The 20,094-nt window shown below is 41.7% G+C and overlaps 1 protein-coding gene across 8 annotated transcripts in view; it reads left to right on the forward strand.

Moving 5' to 3' along the window:
* Nucleotides 1-20,094, forward strand: part of IQCH (IQ motif containing H) — a 185,429-nt gene that overhangs the window by 81,547 nt on the left and 83,788 nt on the right. For all 8 annotated transcript variants that reach the window (XM_071221988.1, XM_045201370.3, XM_045201367.2 and 5 more), the window contains 3 exons: nucleotides 5,421-5,972; nucleotides 6,659-6,725; nucleotides 17,657-17,740. In XM_071221988.1, coding sequence (XP_071078089.1) covers nucleotides 5,421-5,972; nucleotides 6,659-6,725; nucleotides 17,657-17,740 — 703 coding nt within the window. The remainder of the gene's footprint in view (nucleotides 1-5,420; nucleotides 5,973-6,658; nucleotides 6,726-17,656; nucleotides 17,741-20,094) is intronic.

Here is a 20,094-nt window from a genome sequence, read left to right on the forward strand (position 1 = left end):
CTTTCTAAAGGTTAAGGGCTCCGACTCTCACTTTTAATGGACACTTAAGGCTTATGCTGTTTCTAGGGCCTACGGACAGAGACCTGTTTTGTTGATTTTCAGACCCTAAAGTACTGGGATATCACTCTTCGGGGTTCTCTGCCCACGATCATCTGTACAGCTATTCCTTTATCGTGGCTTGTGAGTGGCTAGAAAGAGCTTCCTGTCTAAAAAAGTAAAAAGAGAAAAAGATACCTGGGTCTTTTTCGTGAAGAAATGTTTGCCTTTGATTTGATGGCTCGACTAGCGTCAGGCGTTTATTAAACAGCAGATACTCCTGGAGGGGTGGCGCTTTAAGTCAGAAGGACGTAGGGTGTCAAAATTAGAAGTGCCCTGAGTGATCCCCTAATGGAAACTGAAACCCCCCCGGGGGAAGTGACTTCCCAAGGCCACAGTGGGAGGTGGTGACAGACTAGGGCCCAGGTCTTCTCACTTCAAATGCATCACGTTTCCACCACACCGTGGTTCGTTAGCACATTCACAGGGGTTAGTTTAACAGATTGCTTTGCAAATAAGGAAGAAACAACAGGTCAAGGCCAGGTTGACTCTGATGTAGGAGATGGTAAAAGGAGGGCTGAGCGAGGCGGGCACAGTTGGTAACGGGCCATATGGGAAGTTCCGGACAATTAGGGCTGTGGGCATGGGCAGTGTGGGGGTAGAATGACGGCTAGCTCTGTGATCTTGGACCATTCACTTAACCTCTCTGAGCCTCAGTTTCCTCGCCTCTGGTAATAACTGCATAGGCTGAGATGAGACACTGTGAATGATTCTCTACACATATTGTGGTCATCACAGCAACTGGATAGGGACCTCTCATTTTTACAGGTGAGAAACATTTAGGTTCAGAGCGGATGTTGTTTTAGTCCGCTCAGGCTACTGTAACAAACAATATACACTGGGCAGCCTAAGCAACAGCATTTATTTCTCACAGTTCCAGAGGCTGGGTGTTGTGGGAGTTCTCTTCCTGGTTTGCAAAGGCCACCTTCTTGCTATAGCTTCACATGGTAAGGAGAGAGAGATCATCTCTTTTGTCTCTTCCTATAAGGACACTAATCTCATCATGAAGCCTCCAGCCTTATGACCTAATTACCTCTCAAAGGCCCCACCTCCAAATAATCATCACACCGAGGACTAGGGCTTCAACATAGGAATTTTGTGAGGACACAAACATTCAGTCCATGGCAGACCGTAATTTATCCAAGAGTACATAACAGATAGTGAGAGAGCATGGACTTGATTCTAGGTTAATAAGATGTCAGGGCCAAGGCTCATTTCCCTGGGTCCATACTAGCCTGTTGAGTAAAAGGTGAGGCCGTGACCTTCAAGATCCCTCATGCTTTAAAATTCAAGACTGTGATTATGCTGTGTCCCTGAATCCTGTTTAGTCAACTAATCTCTCCAAATATTGTATATATTTTTCTAACATTTTAGGAAGCTGAGGTCTTGACATCTGTTCTGTACAAAGTTTAACATGCTCTGGACCCTCAACAGATGTTAAAGAGCCGTCGTGACAGATGCTGTCCCTGGTCTTCAGAGAGTAACGAAGACTCATCCCTGAGGGTCACTCCACTCGTACTCCGAACTAGGCTCTCAGACCCATAATGGCAGGAGGAACTATTTTTTCACACATTGGAATTGCCTAGGCTAATTACTGATGGATACATTTGGGTGTTTGTGAAACTGAACACCCAAATGTATAAATTCAAAAGTACAATAATTTAGTCTATCCTTCCAGGCGAATCATTCTCTGAAGTTGTTGTGCATGTTGGATTACCCCAAACACTTGACCATTAGCCATCAGGAGACCTTGGTTACATCCAATTCAGAGACCCTTGGCTCCAGTTTACTCCTGCATCCGCATGCTGTCCACGCATATGGAAAGAACATTTTTCATAGAGACATTCAGCTTAGAAATACGTGCCTTTTTTCTGGATTTTTTTCTTTGTGGCCCTTATTTCTAAACTTTAGAAGGCCATTCCGGACCTGCCTCTTTTGCTTCACACCTGTGACTTACTGACACATGTAGTCATCATCCTGCTTCCTGCTATTTGTTTTAGATTTGGAATGTTCCCTAAATAACTGCTCCAGAAACTCTCAAAGTTCCCTCATTAGGGATTACACCTTGCAAACGAAGAAGAGCATATCCCAGCTAGCCGGCGCTGTTCGAGCACAATACTAATAGTTAGGCCATGGCTGTAGGTTTGGGCTCTGTGTGGGCCAGAGAGCCAACCCCGCTAGAAGGAAACGATGTGGCTATTAAGTAAGTGACAGTACATTGGGAGTAAGGCACATCTTGCACCAAAAAGAAGGGAGGGAAGGAGAGGAAAAGAAAGAAGTAAGGGAAGGAAGGAAAGGAGGGAGGGAGGGAGTCAAGAAGGAAGGAAGGATAGAAGGAAGGAAATAATTGTAGACAAGTTCATGGAGATAAATGGTAAAGGAAGAATAACAGAAGGAACCAAAACTTGAAGCATGGCGTGACCTTTAATCAGGGCTCTTATTCCTAGCAGGCTGTGAAACAGCTTTGCCTCTACCTGCTCGATGGATCTCACGATGCTGATGCACTGCTTTAATTTGGGAAGCCTTTCTCTTGAGAGACATGTCTTTTCTTGCTCTAAGTCTCAAGTGCTCCCAAGTGTGGCATTCTCTGTGACAGATGTACTACAGTTATGCTTTAGCTGACTCCAAACCCACAGCTTCCCCGTGCCTGAGTGGTCTATTTGATGTCCAAGAGTGTGTTTCCTTTGAGAACAGGTCTTTACTGGAATATCATCCAAGAGATAGGGAGGCGTAATCCCTTTGTTCTCGAAGAGCCACTTTAAATTCGTAACCCTATTGTCACCCCACAGCTACTTTTTATAAAGGTCTGAAATGCATTTGCTGGTGTAGGTAAGTGCCCTAGACCCACCCCATGGAAAGGCACTGCCCCGGAGAGATGTAAGCGTCCTCTCCTTTCTTAAACTTCTCCCCAGGTTGCTCCATTTTCAACGATGGTCCAAGTTCCACGTGGCTCTCTGTGAAGATAAGGAATTTCAAAATATGTTCGCATTTCCAAGGAGCCCAGCATCTCTGGTAAACCGCCCGTCCATAGCTGTGCTCTTTGTGGGAGTCTCAGGGTCTTGTTGACAGAATCAAGCATGGGACTCCCAGCGCGAGCAGCCGGCGCCATTCATGGCCGTCTGTGGTTATTTTGCATGCCTGTTTCTCGCCGATGAAGCGCTGTCATTCTTCTCTGAATTCGAACTTTCCATCATCAGAACCCAGTCCTGAAGGAAGGCAGAAGGGTAGCCACGGGCCATTTCTGTGGGAGCACGTGCCACTCGTCTTCCACCAGGAGCTGCGGCTCCTCCTGCCAGCACTGGCGTCTGCCGGAGGAGACGTTACTTCTCCACCTCTCCCTGGCCCATCCAAAAAGAGGGGGTTGTTTCCACTTGCCAAACAGTTTGCGTTCTCTCTTGGCACTTGATTAGATGAGAAAAGGGCTACTAGCGTCCTGGCGAGAAGGCTTTTTTCCATCACTCTTATGCCTATAACAACTCTTAAATTAAACACATAAAAAAGCTCACTGCTATTTAAGGTCCACTCCTAAAGTTCAAGGAAATGACCCCTTTTGGAGTTAACACTTGCTTTTCGGCATTTTTACTTGAGATGGCAGTCTAACTATGTCCACTGCCTAGAACCTAAGAAAAGAAAAGTAATATGAAGTTTTAAAAAATTTTTTACTGTTTGCTTACTGTGCGAACAGTAAGATATATTATTAATACATCTATCTCTTGGCTTGCTTTTCCCTTCAATACCTTTCTGCTTTGAGTTTGTTAGTATCAGTTAACATTCGTTTAATAAAGACAGAGTGTGAACAATCTCCGATACAGTGATGCTCAACACAGAGCTGTGGCATAATGCTCATTGATACACTAATCGAGCGCTTTGTTTTCTTTGAGTGCTGTGAAAACTCTTTAAAATAAAGAGAGCAGCATAATCTCACCCTTTGGTAAAAATGGGCTTATACATCTGAAAACATTGGCAACATCTGAAAATATTGAAGACAATCTGTTCCTTAAATCCCTGAGCAGGAAGCAATCAGCACAGTGAGTGGACACCTGGCTTACTGAGGAGGAGGCGGGGCCTGAAGCATCTCTGCCCCCTCCCCCTCCAGGCCGCTAGGAACTTCCGGACCGTGCGGCAGACTGTCTTTTCCTCGTGCAACAGGTTTCAGGAATGAAATGTAGTGCTTTCACAGTGGGTGTGGACACAAAATAGCCTTTTCTTTTCTTTCTTTTTTTAACGGGGGTGTGTAACATATATTGCTGCTGTGATCCAAACCTCTTCTGATTTTATTTTTAAAATAATTTTTATGCAGTTTTTTTCCTTACAGACAAGTATAAAGAAGAAAGAGCTGCCTGTCATCCTGTCCTTAGAGAACCTATCTTAACATTTAAAAACAAAAGTAGTATTTCTCATGACTTAAAAATTCAATCAGTACAGTCCTGGCCAGGTAGCTCAGTGGGTTAGAGAGTCGTCCCGGTACACCAGGGTTGTGGGTTTGATCCCCGGTCAGGGCACGTACAAGAAACAACCAATGAATACTCAGTGGGACAAAAAAAAAACAAAAAAATCTCTGCCTCTCTCTCTCTTTCATCAATTTAAAAATTCAGTCAGTACAGAGAGAAACAAACTGAAAAGCAAATGCCTCCTTGGTTTTGTTTGTTATATGATTTCAGATTCTAGCTGGGGACAGCTCCAGCTAGAGGACACCAGATTTAAGAATAAAAGAACCTATGTCAAGAGAAACCCAGAAAGTGGCAGTGGTGACACCACACAACATAATGATCTTGGAAAATCACTTCTGGACACTAAGAGCAGGCGGCGGAGCGTCAGACGCTAGAACGTGGTGGTCCGTTAGGATGTCGGGACAGACAGCTGAGCTCTGATGAGCATATTTGAAGTTATCACAACGAGTGCAAAGAAAGGCTGAGCCTGTTTCTCAGGGTCGGTGGATAACTTATGAACAAGAAAGCGGTGGCTTGCTTCCATTGGTGCACATGTAAAGAGTAAATCACCGAGATTATGGGGTCAGTTGACCCTATCAAAGTGAACTAAATGCCCAAACTTTATATGACCAGTTTCCTTGAGCAATTAAGTAACACTTTTATAAAAATGATAATAGCTCTGAGTGACCTCTAAGATAGTCTTTTGGTAATGAGTTTTATGATATATACTGGCCAGACTTTCATATATGACATATAGTTATTAAACCAAAACTAGGATCCGTATTTTCCTACCATTGAGTAATACATGATAGTGTGATACTGTGTGTGTCTTGAGCACTCCTTTAAAGAAGATCATAATTCTATTTCATCCCTGGTGACTTTTCTCTTCCACAGTCCCTGAAAATCGTGTCACCTTCTAAAGCTCTGAAGTCACCATGGGATTATGACTTTTTAATTTATAACGGCGTCATAGACAAGACAGCCCCGGACTTCTTAGCATTCAAGGCATGCTTTAGCTCATCCTGGGGAAGTATGCTCTCTCTCTTAGAACACATCGAGAAGCTTCTCAGGGACTATGCAATACGAGAAGTCAAAATAAAAGGGAACAATTTGGTGGCCCTCCTTCCAGAGTTTGAGATGAAGAATAAACTTACCAAAAATGACCTTCTCTCAGTGGTAGAGAACCCGCTTCCCATCCAAGAGATATTAAACGTCCCTGGGCAAAGGTACAAGGGCCAAGGTGGCAAGTTAAAGGCTATCAGCAAGATCCAGGCCACATGGAAATGCTACAAGGCCAGAAAATTCTTCCTGGTATATCGCCAGCAGAAGTGGGCGTCAGGCGTGATCGCCATCGCGTGGCTCCTGTATTGCCATAAGACCCGACTGAAGAAGATCCTGAAGGAAGCACGTGAGAGACACCTGCAGAATTTCCGCCTTCGAGCCAAGGTACACAAGGCTGCCAGCTGTTAAGGCAGACCTCTTTTTCTAAACATTTCTTGCTTGAACGATTGCAATGAGATGTCTCTTTATCTTCCCTCTCTCTCTCCAACTACCCGCCCCGTCATCACCCCCACTCTCCTCCTTGCGTGACGCGCAGACACTGCGTTTGTTTGTGCCACACGTCATGTTTTAACCTCATCAGGAGCCTGCAAACTCTGCTGCAATTTTTCTGTAGAGAAAAAAGCCCCTTCATTTTGACTATGGTAGTTCTGTCAGAAAGTCGATGGTGTAACTGCATTAACTTTTCTCCCTATATATACCTCCTGGCACTTCAATTTGCTAGGGGAAAAAAAAAATCCTGTCTTGTCTACATTGCTGTCACCACTTTGTCAGAAAGTATTTAAGTTTGCAGACAGCCTTTTAATTAGTGCTCACAATTTCATTTATGTTTGCTTTCTCTTTTTTTCATTCATATTCTGTTAATTAAGTGAGCTGCCTCTAATCTTCCCCTGCCAGTAGCATCATGTAGCCACCTAATTAAATTAATTGGGGAAGATGTTTTAAGTATGTAATTAAATCAATTAATATAATTTATGCCTGGCTTAACTGTACAGTGGAAAAACAGCTGAAGTTTGACTAGATGAATCCACTACAGCTTCCTGTCACTGATCAATGCTCTTCTTGATTTTTAGCATCTGGCAGCCAACTGGAATCGCATCAGGACCTCCAGGAGGACCATTATCCATATCCCATCATTAGGTATAACACTTTTGCCTGCAAATCTATCAGCAACCTCTATTACCCACCACATTATGGCTCCTTGATTGAGTTCAAGGAAGGCCCCTTGTTTTATTCAAATTGGTCTCGGCAGGAAAATGTTCTCGACATGATGAGAGTAATAACACAGGGCCCTCGCTTGAAACGGCGTTTAATTTGGGGATTAAGCAAATAAAGTCATTATGTGGGGGCTGCTATTCAGTGGAGAGGTGATTTGCTGTAATTCGCTTTCATCTGTATGAAATGAACTAAAAAGTTGTATTTTTCCCCCTGAAATAACAGATAATGTTTGCTATCTTCTTTAATGATAGAGGAACACAGGCTTGTGTGTGTCGTTGCTGTTATGCCAATAAGCCAGGATATTGCTTGTACACTGTTTTTAATCAAATGTGCAGTCAAAATGATAAGCTACATTCTCTGAAATTATTTAGTTCTAATTACGAGCAGATGGGATGCTTTATTTGCACCTAGGGCGCCTGAGCAAAAGGAAATGCTGTGTGAACAAGAATAATTAAGAAGTTGAATAGTGTTTTTTTGCGCTTAAATAATCTGCAGTTTCATGTTAATTAGCACTAATGTAATTATTTAATTACATTTATGAATTGGGGGACTTAAAAGCTGTTTTCTACAACACGGTGGTAAAATAGGTATGCCAAAATGACATGGGGAATTTCAGAAATTCGCGTGGGAAGTTCTTTTAAAACATGAACTGCTGTCCAAATGATTGGGATTTGTTTGCTGGCTTGTTTGTTTTGTTTTCCTTTTTGTCTTCCTAGGTGTTAAATTTTCTTGGTGAGACCAGGTTTCCTAGGCTGACTTGGTAGGGTTTTGACCAGCAAGTGAAATCCACTGAATCCTCATATTACATATGAGCTCTTTGTTCAAGCCTTTTAAGTAGAGCAATGCATTAAGCCATCTTTTGTAATAGAACTCAGAATTGCAATTTATTTATGCTCCTGTGTCCATATACATGTTTAGTTACTTATGTGCAGCATAGAACCATAACACAATATATAATATTAAAAGCAACAGTAATTAAAATTATTATATAAATATGATTAAGATTTTATTTTAAATTAGTAAAATATTTATAGTAATAAAATAGGTGAACTTCTCTAGATTCTCAAGTACTTACATCTCAGTATGTGTAGAAAAGGTTTTAAAATTCTTGAGTTATATAGGGCCTTTTTCTTTTGGTCTTTCTGACTCATGGAGAAAATTAGTTCCTTCTCAGATGTAAGTGAGGCAAAACAAATCTGAATTTCATTCTAATTTAGACTTTTGTTTTGGTGGGACTACTTTCACACACAAAATTAGTTCACACACAGAAATTGCACTTGTAATTGATTGCAACCAGAGGGGCTAATTGCAGACCCAATTAACCCACTCACATCCTCAGAATAAGGTGCAAGAGCCTTTTGCTTCTGCAGCGAATTGTGGACCTGACCTGACATTATAATGTGAAATATTGTTTTGCATTCTTCATTTTTTTCAAAACTAGAAACAGAAACAAGGACCCACCCCCCTCCACTTTGTAATGTTGACGAGCACAAACGTAGACACAATTTCCACAAATTTCCTCTCTCCTCTTCCCCTACTTCTGACCCTTCAGAACCCCAGCACAATCAGCCCTGCAGAGAAGCCTGATAGAGAGGAGCCTCCGAAGACGTAGAATTGTGAAAAGAATAGTCAGTAATCTGAACTGGGTAATAAAAAATAGTTTTAAATAAAAATATCTTAAAGTTTCAAAAGGGCTTGCTGAATACAAATTAAGTAGAAAAATAACCTGGTCAAAAACTATTAGAAAACATTATTTAAATCTGATATTAAAACTAGTTTTCTTCTAGACTGTTTAAAATATAATAAGCCTGAAAATCTTTCCTATCGCAGTAATTTTTGTTTGTTAACCATATAATAACCCATTTTAAAGAAAAATTGCTAATCATGTCTTTTTCTAGAGATAAGAAGCAGCTCAGATATTTTAGTCAACTAAGCATTTGAAAAGCCAGTTACACATTTTCACAAGAGAGTTACACTTGGGCTTTGATAAAACAGGATTCGTTTCTACAATCTACACCTCAGGTTTTACAAAATGGCTTGTGGACATTAAACTAATTTTGAGTAACACTAAATTGTCATCTCATATCTATCCCACAGTCATAATTCTCAAACCATACCTTTTTTAAAAAAATGGCTCAGGTGTGCCTTTTTCTTGCGCACCACCTTCTCTGGGAACGCTGGACGAGTCCAGCTAGTCACAACGTGGCTGCTTTATCCTGCACCAGGGGCCTACCTACACAATTCACAAGAATATATGCCCCCCAATCTACTCAGTATAGCCCTTCTGTTTCCGGAGTTAAGGGGGATTCCGTCATCAAAATCTGTTGGTAGGAGTATAGGTTCAGGTGGGCATTTAACACAAGTTATGGCCTTGTCCTCTTTCTTCCCATAGGAAATTTGAAATCAACCCTGGTGTAGAATTAGCCCCAGAAATTATTACACCATGCTGCCATACAACTGGGGCTGCACTGATTTGTCTGAACCCTAAAAATGAAAGTTTAGTAGGTGATATTCAACATGTTGCAGCTGTAAGCATCTGGTTACCTGTCTGTGTAGTTTTTCGCCCACAGGGATAACTGCGTTCTGCAAACCTGCCGTCACCAAAAGGATGGCCTCTCAGTAGCGTGTTTGACCACCAACTATTTACCATGTCTTCTAAAATCGACGACTTGATACTATGATCATAAAGACAATTACATGTTGCAGGTTAACCTCTTTCAAAGGAGGAGCGATGAAGCACAATTGACTGTTACATATTTTGGGTAATACGAGGTCTGTCCAGAAGGTATCCAGCCATATAAGATGAAAAATAGAGACTTTCACTGAAGAAGATACAAGACACAAGAAACACTGTACATAGGATAGTGATGCCTCAGTCCCCTTCAAAGTAGGCACTTTTGGGGTTGGGGGTACCTCACACAGTTCTTCCAATCACCATCAACTGTCCTGTGGTATTTTCCTGAATCTCATCGACAGTCTGAAATCTCTTCCCTTTAAAAGGTGATTTTAGTTTTGGGAAAAGCCAGAAGTCACAGGGCACCAAATCTAGGCTGTAGGGTGACTGAGTCACCTGGGTGATTTGATGTTTCACCAGAAAACTCTGCATAGGACATGATACGTGAGCGGGCACATTGTCATGATGAAGCTGCCAATCACCAGTTGCCCGTAGCTGTGGCTTCGGAATCACCTGGATAGTTTCCCTGGAGGAATGTTCAAACTTAATGCAAAATCTGATGCAGATTCATTGCTCTACTCACTCAGTCATTTTGAATGTGACAGCCACACAGTGCACATTCTCACTCAACTGTGTCTACCACCCCCTCTGACTAGCATGGAAGTCATCGTTGTTCACACATGCGCATTCCAGTCCACTCTCCTTGGCTGCCAGGTTACACCAATGTCATGCAAACTGTTCTCGTTGTATTAACAATGGCTGGACTTTTTCCAGACAGACCTCATATTCCTAGATGTAACAAAGAGTTTTAGCTATTTTTAACCAACAGAAGAGGTGGGATGCTGTGGATATGTTGTCCAAAGAAAAGGATTGGCCTTGTAATTTTATAAGATAATTTTTTTAAAAAGTCATTCTTTCCAGGTTCTATAGGCTTATGTGTTAATTAGATATTGCATATTTTTAATCAATTTTGTTAATGAAATAAAATTATAACAAAATGATCTATTATACTATGATTCATAGTAGGAATAGAATGCTAGGGTCTATTTTAAGTGAAATCTATCAGTCAAATAAGAAAGAACTGCAACAAAAAAATCCTAATTCCCCTGGAAGAAGCAGAAATCCAAACAAAACCTGTGAACTAATTCTGCTTACAGCTTCTTTGACCAAATTATTTCCTCCACTTTTAACTTAACCTCTGTGCATCTTTATTATGGTGCATCATCGGCATTACCCTTAAACTCAGTGGCATTTAAAATACACTGACATTAGAGGTGATGTGCCAAGTGTGGGCTCAGATGCCGTGAGCAGGTACATGAGGCGCCCGCCAGCCAGTTAAACCCCCAGTGTTGAGTTTCCTCTCTCACTTCTCTTCCTCCTTTAAGATAAAAATAATGGATATACTGAGGTGGGTTTTTCTCTTTTCTGTATGTAATTTTTTTATTTCATTGCTAAAGGATTTAATGGCTAAAAGCAATGTACATAGTTGAGTTGATCTCCCCTCTATTCTTTATTATCCTTTATTAAATAAATAAAGGATAATTTATTTCAGCAAATTATCCTTTGGGCTAATACAATGAGTGGTCTCCAAGGTACTCCATAAAGTTATGGGCCCTGCTATTGTGAGGTGCAGGGAAAAACAATTTCTGCTGTTCTCTACTGTCACAGATGCCGAAAAGACAGAAAACTGAACTTTGCGCACAACTGTCCCGACACTGGACTGAGAGCCACAAGTACTCATGGGGCAGTTGCTTCCTAACTCCACTCCCTTCCTCCAGAAGCTAAGACCTTGTGCTCACCTGCATTTGTGAACACAGGACCACAGCCAAGAGTGTTATGTCTGAAATCACATTTTTACTGTGCCCCCAAGCACATTGGCACCTTTCTACTTTCTCGCTTTTGTGTTGACAACTCAAAGACAAGATAGACTCTGTTCCTTCCACCTCAGGGCTGGGAAATAGGACTTTCAATCGAATCTTTGCAGTCTTAACATGTATCTTGGCGAGTAGCATGGAATCCGTAGTCTAGCTGTGGTGTTGCCGCGCTGAATCCTGCAGTCAGATGTACTGCCAAGGCCTCCCAGGCAGCAGTTTCCAGAAATACCCAGATCTTTGGGGATCAGGAACAAAACACACTTAACCTTTCAGATTTAGTTCTAGCCCAAATTAAAATTAAAGCATATTCGTATCCATCCACGTCATAATCATCCAGTAACCCAAATCAACGGTCGCGCCCTGGTTAGGTGGATTGCCGAGCTGGTCCGAGCCACCCGTGCTGCTCTGCGAAACGCAGAAGCAGCACTGAGCGGGTTGTCAGGTGGCCCCAGCTCCTGGGCTCTTCACGCAACGGGTTAATGTCAGGATGTGCTCTAAAAAGTGCCATCCGAGTACTCAGAGAACACTGTAATTTTTGTCATCTTCATTCTCATAAAAATACTAAACCCTATGTTCAGAGGTTCTCAAACTTACATTTGCAGTGGTCGTGGAGGACCCTAAAGAGCGTTGGTTTAAGTGCATTATATCTACAAATCGTCACCACGTTAGAAACTAAAACTGAGAAGCTTCAAAAATATTTAATTTACATTAAAATAATAAGTCTATCGCCAATTTTAATCTAACATTTTTACTAAAGAAAACTTTATTTCCACTCTAAAAGAGAAAAATTTAGTGAGAAGAGTGGCGTAGCTTAGCAAGTGAGCAAATCTCTTACTAGAACGTAGTTGGATTCTTATATATATTTCTGTATTCAGTCTGTTACGATATGTTGTTTTGGTTGAACCATATTAAGAAAACCTGGCCCTACACAGGTAAGTATTTGGAAAAGGGAATAGTATGTTATGTTTTTACAGCCTTTTCAGATAATTGTGTATATTCTTCTTTGATTTTATACCAAAACTCAACAATAGTAATTCTTAAGTATTAGTTGCAATATGAAATCTAAAATCGTATTAATAAATGTTTTGTATGTTATGAAACAATAAGGTTGAAACAGGTAACTACCCTCTTAGTATTACTCTGAAACATTCTGACCTCGCAGACCCCCTGAAAGGGTCGCGGGAGCCCTCACCCCAGAGGGCACTTTGAGAGTCACTGGCTTTAGCTGCACGCAGTGCTGTGCCAGCCACTGACGAGAAGCTCAAACGAGAGAAGGTCCTCACCCTTCTGAGAGAAAGGTCTTCAGAGCCACGCAGAATCCACTTGGCAGCTTGGGTTTGAGAATGTTTTCAAAACACAAATATTTGAGTACCTCCTGTGCTTTCTACATCCTCATCCCAAAATTCCCTAACCCCCCTCAGCAGCCCCCAAAATACCACTCGCGGTTTTATTTTCACCAAACTGGTGCTGGCTGTGCTATGTAAATAACCCAAACAGGCCTCTCTCCTGCTCCATGCTAACCCCTATCCCAGTATCTCGTGCTTCCGCCCTTCACAAGTAATGAAAACCTGCGTATAACCGCAGGTTAGGAAATGTCTAGATCACGTTTCCCCAGGTGACTGTAATATTGACGCGCAACCAGTTGTGAAGCGTGGCACAAGTTCCCCTACATTTTTACTATTAGAATACCAAAGTTGGCTAATGATGGACTCTCTAATGCATTGGAACAATTGAAGATTATAACAACGGCACTGTTGCCCCGCTGGCCTCCAGCGTGCTTTCCGGAGTGGAGCAGAAACGGCTGGAGTTACTGTTACGTCCATCCTGTGTATGCCCCTAGCAGTGTGTGACACATTTGAACATATCCCATCACGTGTTTCAACGTGGGACAAAGGGTGAGAACTACCGCCCGGGCCGTCAGACTGAAGCGTGGGTGACTGCCGCCTCAGGCCAAGGTGACCAGATGAATGAGAACTGCGCAGTAACCGAAAGTCTGTTCTAAACCCCTTCTCTGCTTTAGGCACCATGGCAAGGAATAGGACTTGGAGACAAAAGAAACTAGGAGTCAACCACAGGATAATGAGCCGGGGGTTGACAAAGCTGTGATTTTACTTCCAGGGCAGGCACCTGTCACAGCAGCGTGCACCGGTCCTAAGAAGGCTTGGTCACCGAGCACTGCCTTGCTCGTGTTCTTGGGTTTCTGTGAAGGAAAAGCCAGTCCTAGCACAGCTAGTTTACTGGGTGAAGAGTCAATGAGCGTCATCTGGAAGGAGGTTTGTGGGAGCAGGGATGGGGAAGGGAAAGGAGGTGACATGAAGCTGGAGAAACAACAGCCTGTGTGAACGTGGTCGATGAATGTGATTGAACCACTGATGAGCATCTCGCTTCAGCAGAGAACCAAAGGTACCTGGATAACTTCAGAGAGCCAGCTCTTAGGTACCTTCTTTGATGTGAAGCAGAAGCAATAACCTTTTGAAAAAAGATGGAATACTCTGTCAAATTAGGAATATTTTTCAGGTGACGAGGATGGCCATAGGCAAGGAGCTGTGTCCCACCCACTCTGCAGAGATAAGAAGAAGGAGTGCCCTTTAAGTTGGTGCTGTTTTATTCTAGGCAGATGAGGCCTAGAAGAGCTACAAATCCCATTGACCACTCTTTGAACTCCCCAGAAGTTCTCCAGATCAGAGAACCCAATTTTAAGAGTTTTAAAAAGAAAGGACAGGGAGTGATAAGAACACGTGACAGAAAGGACTAGGAATTTAAAGGACAGATTCTTTGAATAGGAACTTAAGACATATTTCATCCACTCGCTCGATATCACCCTGTCTCTGCTTTAATGGACCCCACACTCTGTTTACAGGAGCTGGGAGTGGTACAGGGGAGAGGGGAGATGTACAACAAGTAAATCAGCAAGCAAAGAAGTACGTAATGACAAAATGACAACGGCATAGTGGAGAAGGGGTGCAAGAGAATGACAGTGAGGGGAGGCTGAGAATCTTCCTAGAAAAGGCTGTTCAGACACACTTGATATGATTAGGGCCTATCAGCTACATAAGCTAGAAGAACTGTACTTTGATAGTTCAAATATAATTTTATGTTTGTAATAATAATAATTTCTCCACGTTTAAATGAGGTTCCTTTTGAGAATTTCAGTCTGGCTCAGCTGAAGTTAAGAATAATAATAACAACAACACTTATCTAATGCTTATTGGGAGCTCTCCTTAGGGTCCTGGCCCTCCCTCATCTTTCAGTCAGAGTGAAAGAGAAGCAGAGCATCCGAGAGAGGCGGCACACACTGGGGGTAAGGGAAGCTGGACAATCACATTAGTTTTCTATCACCCTGTATCAAGTTACTACTAGCTTAGCGGCTTAAAACAACACAAGTTTATTATCTTACAGTTCTGTAGTTCAGAAGTCCAGAGGGGGCTAAAATCAAGGTGTCAAAGGCTGTGTTCCTTTCACAGGGCAGCGGGGCGCTCCGTGATATAATCCATCTCCTTATCCTTTCCAGTTTTCAGAAGCCACCCACAAAGGAATGAACAGGGAAAGCCCTCGGCCCCCTCCTCCATCTCTAAAGCCAGCAACGCCGCATTTCTCTGTGCCTTTCTTCTCTGGCCACATCTCCAACTCTCTGTGCTGCTTCTTCCCTCTTCCACTTTTAAGGACCTCTGATTGCATTGTGCCCAGCCAAATGGTCCAGGATAATCTCCTTATTTTTTAGGTCAGCTGATTAGCAACCTTAATTGCATTTGCATCTTTATTTCCCCTTTGCCATGTAACCTAACATATTCACAGGTTCCAGGGCCGGGGGCATGGACACCTTTGGAGGCCCATTGTCCTGCCTGTCACGACAATTGAGAATAGAAGTCAGGAACAAGGCAAAGGCTCTCTGTCCCTCCTGGAGTTCTCTGCTCTCACATGAGGAGTCTCATCTTCTCTCCTACTTTATGTAACCACATTTATCACAAGCGTTAAATCCGTAGCATCTGAACTCTGTAGTAATTTTCAGGTTAATGCAACCTTGGACAAGAGACAAGGCACTTTCCTGAGTTCTCCCGTCTACCACGTGACAGGGAGAAGCAGACGGTCTCTCAGGACTCCCCCTGTGTTTCTACTCTGACCTTTGAAGTATCCCGTCTTCGTAGATTATATTCCCAAATGTGGTGTTTGCGTGCCGCTGCGCAAGTCTGCGGAAGTTCCCAAATCCACAACATCCTTGCTGGTAGTTTCCTGGTTAAGTCTCTGTTGTACTTAACATATTCCGTCAGCACCGGTGATGCCTTTTCACCTAAGGAGCCAACACATGCACTTTGTGGATATACGAAACATAAAAATAAATCTGATCTTTTAAAACATGGACCGCTCTGCTGACGGCAGCGCGCACTGCGTTGTATCTGCCCATGCAGCTCGTCTGTCACGTCTGCTGCAACGTACACAGAGTTTGCTGTTCGCGTGATCTTTGGAAGCGCACGTACCGCATAGCATTAAAAAACCTTGTGTTTACACAGCACTTCACATGTATGAAAACGTTTTCATATCTGTTACTTCATGTGCTCCTCTCTAACAGTGTTCTGAGGTTGTTAACATACCGGTCTTTAAAGTGGGTGTGTTTGTAGAGTTAACTGAGTAACCAGCCCCATCGTAATTCTGTGACGGCATTTTATATGCATCCTTGATCAGAGGTAACGGAGGTACTAAATAATTTGCTGGAAAACTAACCTTGAGCACTTGATTGAAACACAGACGTATTCACTCCCGGCTGCATTTGTGGCAAGAAAGTGATCAGACATCCTTTGTATTTTAAATTGGACATCATCTTAATGAGACATCTCACACTGCCTTTTATCTTCACTTTTGAAAGAAATGTGTTCATGGAAAGCTCTCAGGCACTTTTCTTAATCATACCTTATTTCTTTAGGCATTTTTCCTGCCTTCTTATAGTCTTGTATATAAGCTATTCACAATACCTCTTTGTAAACATTTATCAGAATATAGATAGAATTATACATATGCAAAATCCCGAGTTACAATATTGCAACCATACACCAAAACAGCATTGTTTGTAGCTGTCTACATGAATTTAACTATTCCATGGGGTGGTTCCCCAAATTATTTCAAGATTTAATAATTTTTCAAACAACCCATTTGTCCTTCTGCCTGTTTAGTTAAGTTCATCTGCTTAAAGCCGAAGGGAGACGTTTAGATGAATTGAAAACTCATTTAATCTCCAGACGTTGTCTAGTGTTTAAACACTGACATCAAAGCAAAGAGCCAATTATCGGAGTTCATTTGATCTGAAGCCCTCTCGCCTGAATTGCTATAGTTTTCCTTATGCTGAAAAGGAAGTCTGTGTCTCATCTCAAAGACGCAGTATTTAAAATCACTTTATCTATAGCGGTTTAACTTGAAACATGTGTTTGGGCTCACTAACCACAAGGAGGCATTGAAGCATCTCTTCAAAAATGTGAAAAGCAATTTTATTTTTTAAAAAAGTTGCACCTACAGTTGCTGGATTTCATATAAGCAATTGCACCTGCTTAAGAGTATGCCAGCCTTTTAAGTGCACGTTTCCATTCACTTGCATTTTTTAACCCCTGAAATATCAGCAGGAAGTGTTGTTGTTTTTCTTTTGGTGGAGGATTTTTGGACAGTAGTAACCCACATATGTTTTCCTTCTGCTCTGCTTCCCCTGGACACGAAGGCAGCCGGCAGGACTTTCACTAGTACTGATAAAACACTACACTGACCGCAGTAACCTTTACGGCCCTTTGAAGGTTAACCGTCCTTGTGAGTGTGTGAGCAGGAGTATATTCCTTTAGTATTTAGAATCACTTAAATCCTTATTCCTGACATCAAGGGGTCTCTCTGAAATCTTTGTGTGGGTTTAGAATGACCCTGGGACACATCTTCAAAATGCCCTAAAGGGAGCATAAGTTAAAACACCCAAATCATTCTTTTTTTTTAAACCCGAGCATAATTTTCTTACATGCTCTTTTGAACATTCATGTTAAATGTCAGACAACGTCCCCGTGTTTTTATAACCCTGATTCCCAGCAGCTTTGTCGGTGTTGAAAAATATGAACCTCTCTCTGTTGCAGAAGATGCTGCTTAGCACATCCTCCGGAATAACGCTGAATCCCCGGAGAAGCGAGGACCTCATTCTTAGGAGTGAGGTTGTTTCTGCGAGATGCTTCAGAGAAAATTCTCTCCTGGAAATGTGAACTGTGACACTTTGAAATCCTGGTGCGCCATTTTGCCCTGCTGACCTGCTCTGTCTGGGTTTTGACGCCTTGTTTGCCTTTTAGGATATTCCCAGCCTGTGCGACAAAATATTGCTGACTTCGACACACGGCAGAACATGCAGTTGGGGCGGCTGTGTGACATCTTAGGTACAGTAACTACTTTTGCACAGATGATCCTTTGGAATGTTTATCAGTGGATGTTGATAAAATGTTTATTTTATTTATTTGTTTGTTTGTTTGTTTGTTTATTTAGCTTCTTTTTCCCCCCTCTACAAGGAAAAGGCTTAGATTTCTAATTTGCTTGCAGGGCAATTGAATGTTTTGCTTTAAAGAATAGATTTATAGTGAAGTCAACTGGAATTTTAAAATAACATCTTTAACCCATTTACTTGGGTAGTTTTTCAATTTTCTTTGCTGTAGGTTTAGATAAGAACTTCTTTCCTATAGCTCCAAACTTCTTCACTTACCGAATCTTGCAGTGAACAAAGTCGACATTTTTGTGTCAATATTGTACAGGGTCCGACACAGATAACCTCCCTTTTTATTATAAAATCTTTCATTACAAAATCATAAGCATGTGATTCTGTAACACAACCATATCACACTCAAGCACACCGTGTGACATTTTAGATGAAATGTTCAAATTAAAACTATAAATTATTACAGCCACATTATTACCCTACCGACCACACTCAAGCAGGCGTTAGTTCTGCCGGACCCTGTAGAATATGTGGGGAATGACTGGAAAGTGGTACCAGAAATTAAAAGCATTGTGTCTTCATTATAAGAATAAGAGGGAAATGAAGATATAAATGAAGAATCTTTTATTTAAATATATAGCATCTAGTTATTAGGAAACAGGAGGTGCTTCATAGGGAAAATTCTTTAAAATACAAACCTTGAGTGATAGATACATCCTTGTAAAAGCCAAGTTCCAGTACTGGTTTGGTCAGTGCTACATCAGACGCCACTGGAGCCAGGAGCGAAGGACACAGGATTTGATGGCTTTGGCCGACACCGTTTGGAGCTAGGGTTCTGGTTAGCCTTAGAGAATCAAGGTTGCAAAGGCTAAACAATAATACTGAATCAGTCTGGGGTGTACTAGCCAAAATTCGGGATTAAACTGAAACTAGGTTTTTATTAGTTACCAAATAAAAACTTAAAATGTAATTGCTTTGGCCCTTATTTAAGCAAAACAAAGAAGAATGTTACGTGATCCGTGACCAACTAAGCCGGCTCCCTGGAATGACATCCTTACATGATCCACATACATTTCAGCATCATTATTATTTTATAAATGCCACTTAGTAACAAAAATACATCAGCACTAGAAATTTACAGTGTCCCAAAATAATAATAGTGTAATTGCTTTAATCTATTATCTAGGCACTAATACTGTTTTTCAGCAAAACAAAATTTTTAATGACTTGAGATTGATTTGTTAGTGCTGAGCTATTTCAACCCAAAACCTGACTGGGTGGAAGCCACTCAGGTGCAGCAGAGGGCAGGCTTTGCTCTAATTTATTTGAATCAATGTTTCTCTTAGCTTTTCATATACCCTCTCTATAAGTGCAAACCATCCCCAAAGAATTTCTTTATAAAAGAGCCTCATGATTAGAAAAGACTTGACAGTATTAGGCTTCTGTTTTAAATAATTCAACCATTCGGCCTAGGTTCCACGCGCAAGGGAAAATATTGCTAAGGCGAACGTTTCCGAGATTCTGAGCCAAATGCCTTTTCTGGGTACACTGTTCTCACCGCATAGCAAGGCAATCCTAAAGCCTGTCAAGGGGAGCAATGAAAGGTTAGAAATAGTCATTAGAAGATAGAAAAAGTACTTGCTTGTGAAATAAAAATAAGAAACTAGGGAAATTAGTAATAATTTTGTGGAAGAATCAGTGATTGTCTTTTTAAATGTATCTTTATAATAGTTTCAGGTGTACAACCCAGAAATTAGACACTTACATACCCTAGGGAGCGATCCCCTGGTAATTCTGGAACCCATCTGACACAGTCCACAGTTGTTACAATGTTGACTGTGTCCCTTGTGCTGTACTTTCCGCATCCCATCAAGTCCTAGTAAAAGAGTTTATTCATTTATTCTGTTTATTCAGGGGAAATACAGGTAATCTGATAGATCATGTTGGTAAGACCTGCTGTTCACCTACTGGTCGTGAAGTCAGGATGGCAGGTGGGGACCCAGCGGCTAGTATTTCCAGTTCCCAGAGGAGTTAAGAGAGAGAGTGGTTGGCATTCACTATGGCTCAGCAATCAAAGCAGTCTTCATTTTCATATCAGTTCCTTCCCAAAACTACCTGTTAACTTTGAACGTCTATAGATGCACAAGCAAGCCCACACTCATACTGGATGTTAGGGTTAGTGACATGCACTCCTTTGCCAGAAAAGAACAGGAAAGGTAAAGTGAGCAACATGATTTGTTACCATTTGAAGCCTAGAAGTTCCTTCCCAAGAAAAGTTTAGTTTTCTGTTATGGAGTCTTT

Source organism: Desmodus rotundus, chromosome 7 (genome assembly GCF_022682495.2).
Source record: "Desmodus rotundus isolate HL8 chromosome 7, HLdesRot8A.1, whole genome shotgun sequence".
Classification (NCBI taxonomy): Eukaryota; Metazoa; Chordata; class Mammalia; order Chiroptera; family Phyllostomidae; genus Desmodus; species Desmodus rotundus.